The sequence below is a fragment of the Atta colombica genome, unplaced genomic scaffold (genome assembly GCF_001594045.1).
Source record: "Atta colombica isolate Treedump-2 unplaced genomic scaffold, Acol1.0 scaffold48, whole genome shotgun sequence".
Classification (NCBI taxonomy): Eukaryota; Metazoa; Arthropoda; class Insecta; order Hymenoptera; family Formicidae; genus Atta; species Atta colombica.
This window is the reverse complement of record NW_017259537.1, coordinates 371,068-375,287: the sequence shown is the minus strand read 5'-3', so window position 1 is coordinate 375,287 and position 4,220 is coordinate 371,068. Positions and strand designations below refer to the sequence as shown.

At 34.7% G+C, this 4,220-nt stretch overlaps 2 protein-coding genes across 3 annotated transcripts in view; one reads left to right on the top strand and one right to left on the bottom strand.

Annotated features, from left to right (window-relative positions):
- Positions 1–28: 28 nt before the first annotated feature.
- On the bottom strand, positions 29–1,763 carry LOC108691639 (ferritin heavy polypeptide-like 17). Its single transcript, XM_018199485.1, has 4 exons — positions 1,587–1,763; positions 932–1,033; positions 413–690; positions 29–335 (listed from the first exon to the last, which is right to left on the bottom strand). The coding sequence occupies exons 2-4, from the start codon at positions 1,026–1,028 to the stop codon at positions 45–47; spliced, it is 666 nt and encodes a 221-aa protein (XP_018054974.1). The 5' UTR covers positions 1,029–1,033; positions 1,587–1,763; the 3' UTR covers positions 29–44.
- A 99-nt stretch (positions 1,764–1,862) lies between these two features.
- The window catches only part of LOC108691637 (ferritin subunit-like), a 4,325-nt gene continuing 1,967 nt past the window's right edge, over positions 1,863–4,220 (top strand). Inside the window, exon 1 of one of the 2 annotated variants that reach the window (XM_018199483.1) lies at positions 1,863–2,306. In XM_018199483.1, coding sequence (XP_018054972.1) covers positions 2,234–2,306 — 73 coding nt within the window. In that variant the 5' untranslated portion in view covers positions 1,863–2,233. Of the gene's footprint in view, positions 2,307–2,579; positions 2,653–4,220 lie in introns of those variants that run through there. The other variant, XM_018199484.1, reaches the window with a different exon arrangement.

The following is a 4,220-nucleotide window of genomic DNA, read 5'->3' as shown; positions in this document are numbered from 1 at the left end:
TATATATATATATATATAATACATAAAACTGTAGACAGGTCCCCTTAGAAAGTGCTCTTAAGATACTCGTCAAATAGGAATACGGAAAGGGATGCATCACGTTCTTCAAGCATATTTTTGAGGTCATTTGAATAACCTGCTAGCTGTCTCACACGTTCGGACAATGAATCCATGAAATGTTCCTCGATATAATGAGCAACAGCCGCATCCTGTTTAGCATGATGCTGTGCTTGAGTATGAATGCGTAATGCTTCTTCGGCAAGTTGCTTCTGACTATCAAGTGCTTTGGCCAGACTATTCAATTCAGTTAATTCCAATACTTTGCTATCCTTGATCTATGAATAAATGGTAATATTGATAAAACCTTCTTTCCGTAAGTGGAAAATGAACTGAACAAAAAGATGATACTCACAGGTTTCTTAGAACGTGGAAGCTGATTGAGATCCATTCTACCACCACGATGTGCAATGTATTTGATCAAGTCTATCGCTTCTTCCCATGATTTATCTGAAAGTTTGCGATAAAGTCCCTTAAATCCTTCTCGATTAGCTTCATAATTTCCGAAATGTGTAGACATCAGAAGAAATTCAAAACTTGTTTCGATATTAGCATTTACATATGCCTGCAGCTCAGCCTGAAGAGTATCGATAGCTCCATATTTGGCATTACAGTTTGATATTAATCCACCATCTAGAGAGAAGCATCGAGATAAGAACATATTTTTTGCCGAGAAGATTACACGTTTTCAAAAGATATATCTTAATATGTGTAAAAAAAAATTGAAGATTAGATACTAGGATTAAATAGATATATCTTAATGTGTAAAAAAAATTGAAGATTAGATACTAGGATTAAATAAATGACTGCAATTGTACTCTGAAAGGTATGTTAATATTCTTAAATAATTTCATGCAAACAAGCATCCACGTACTTTTGGGATTGGTGCTACAGGCGCTTTCAATGTCAGTATAACAATATTCTCCGGAAACGGCCAGGAAAAGGAGAGACAATATTCCGAAGAACAACATCTTTGCTGAAATTTAATAGATTATAAAAATAAATACTTTTTCTAGATGTAGTATACATTACACGTGCATGAAATTTAGTATATTATTCGAAAACATTAAAAACAAGAATTGAAGAATTGAACACAAACTAGATGTCTATTCATTTTCATAAATGTGATTTATAAAACTGTTGTATATAACAAGTGCTGATGATAATCATGTTCTTGCGTTGTTTTGAAGAAATAGAAACATTATTTACTCAGATAAATGGATACAAAAGACAGAATCGAAGTTGAATTCGATCGATCGTTGGAAAATTGTTTGTGACTCGTGATAAGAATATTTCAAATAGACAAGAATATTTCACAACACGTTTCTCTCTCTCTCTCTCTCTCTCTCTCTCTCTCTCTCTCTCTCTCGGAGAGGAGACACGTGACGTACTTCGTAGTACGTCGCAACGACCAATAGTGCGCAATACGTTTATGATGTACAGTACAACAACCCGCGAGAGAAAGGAGTTTTCCAAGAGTGGAAAAGCGCAGCGAGTCCTTTTTGAAGAGTATTTCTTAGTATACGTACGTGCAGAAGGAAGTTAATGGAGCTTGATGTCTCAAATGTCTTTCTCGCCGCGAACGATAAGCAACGTTCAACAAACAACGTTCGGTGAGAAGGCAACGTGAATACTCTCGCTTCGACGTTCCTTCGACAATGAACGTTGTCCAGCACAGAAATGGGAGTTTTCACTCTGGGCAGCCAGCAATGAGTCAGCTGATGAGGAAGAGGCGGCGCCGGCGCAAGCGTCGCGTGAGAGAGCTAGCGGGACGTGGGGCAGGAAATGGTAGATGAAAGCCAATGAAAGCAGTAGATTTCAACGCCTTCGTTATCGTTACTCGTTTCTCGTTACTTGCCGCGTACTCCTACTTATCTCCGGTTATCCCCGCCTGTGTGCGTTAAAGTGCGAATGTCCCGCGTTAGTCGAATGATCATAGTCATTGTTGTAAGGTGATCGATGACATCCAGACGCATTTAGTCGCCGTCGTCGCGCTTTCTTATCCAACTTCGACAAAGGCAGCCTTCTATACCAGTGCGTATAAAGGTTGCTTCTGAACGAGGTGAACGATCCGCCGCGCCACACCGCGCGTCCTGTTCTTTCCCTGGGATTCCAGAATTTGTCTTGGCATTCTTGGAAACTGCTCTTTCGAACACTCTAGTCTCTTTGTTGCATCATGATGACGAGGCTGCTCTACATCTTTTTCATCCTAGCCTGTATCAATGGCACCTTCGGAGATGGGCTCAAGTGTAAGTTTACAATCGACATGCGTATTTTCTCCCCCTCCGCCTCTTCTCTTCTCTCTCCTTCCTTTGTCTCTCCTTTTCTCCGATATAGAAAAAGATTTCATCATCCGTTGCGAGCATCGTCTTTCGTATCTTGAAACGAAATGTGATAAAAATTATAAAAATGAACAAATTAACTAGGTATTGATTAATGGATTAATAGATTATTCTAACAAATTCACTCACTTTTTTCTAATTTTCACTTTATTTCAAAATACATAATGGATCCCTTGGTACCAGAATATGACGAGGAGTGCTTTGACCACTTTGTGCGCCTCGTGAAATATGGAGTGACTCCGCGTGAAAAGCAGTAAGCATGTGATGTGAATGCAATAGTTTGTTTTGATTGAGCAATATGACCTTTGGAAGAGAGTTGTTCAAGCTCTTTCCATTGATCATCTGCTCATGTTCGTCCTACCAATATAAGATTATCTGTAATCTCGATTAAATTTAAAATTAAACTGTTTTTCCTTTTGTGAAATTTTTTCATTTTGTTTCCAAACTTAACTCTGATGAAACAAACAACTTTTATTATCCGTTATTGCTTTCTATCCTTCCAACTAAATAAATATAGATAATTATAAAGAAAAAAAAGTAATATGTATACAATTGTTTGCCTTTATAAATATTTTGAATATGAATACATTTGTGAATAAATACGCATATATTGTGCTAATTATATAAAATCTTGAAAGAGATTTCAACTATATTTGGTATATCTATAATACGCGGACATAATTGATTTTCAATTTTACGGTTTTGTAAACCGTATCAAGAATATAGTCTTTCGATCTTCTTTCTCATTTTCTGTATATAGAGTACAATTGACTAGAGAAATAATGAAATATCTACGTTGTATATACCCAAACTAAACTAAACTAATATTAGATTACACATTGCAATATCGCATTCACAAAATCGTCTTACCATAGGCGCATCAATATAAATAGATATATGATTTTAACAGTCCAAACTTTTTTTAATGAATTGAAATAGAATTGAAGTAGACATATTTCTCAATGAAAGTTAGATGACAAGGAAACGTATTTGATCTTTGTGACATACTTTTGTGCATACGTCAAAATATTTTTCTATTTCTATATACGTATATAATCTGTATTATTTTATTCACAGATGGCATGATTTTCAAATCTTGTTTTTATGACCTGATTCAATATCACCGGTATTATCGTTTTACATTTCAATACATGTAAATGACGATAAAATTAGAATCGTTAGAGAAAATCAGTAGTAAGAAATCGACAGAATTATTATCAGTACATAATAAAGAAAGTTATATAGTCGGCTGTATACGCAGTTGCTTCAGCTGTGGTTTCTCGTGATATCTATATGACTCGACAATAATGAAAATTTCTATATTCTTTTAAAATTTACATATGTATATTTGAAAATATGAAGAGGGAGATTTTTTCACTTCGTCAACAGGAAGAAAGTTTAATTCAAAAATTAGTCTTATTATAGAAAAGATTTTTTTTCACTTATAATGAAAAATTAATCATTATCAAGTAATTAATATTTATCAACGTATATCGCGTATCTATACTTATCTCTTCTACAGCAAATCAATTCACTTCATCATTGACTTGACTTTGTTTTGTACAGAGATAGCCTTTGATGATAAGTTGCAATGGGGTGTATACATACCGATTTCAAAGTCCGTTTCAGTTCATATTACTCATCCACTGACGTCTATCTATCCTACGTATAATGCAAGTTCATAATGATAAATGATGATTCGATTCTGATTCATTTGCATATATTCTGTAAAATAAATTTAATTCTATTACAATACAAACAATTTTAATTTACAACTAATATTATATCAACTGAAATTGTGTGTGTGTGTGTGTATGTGTG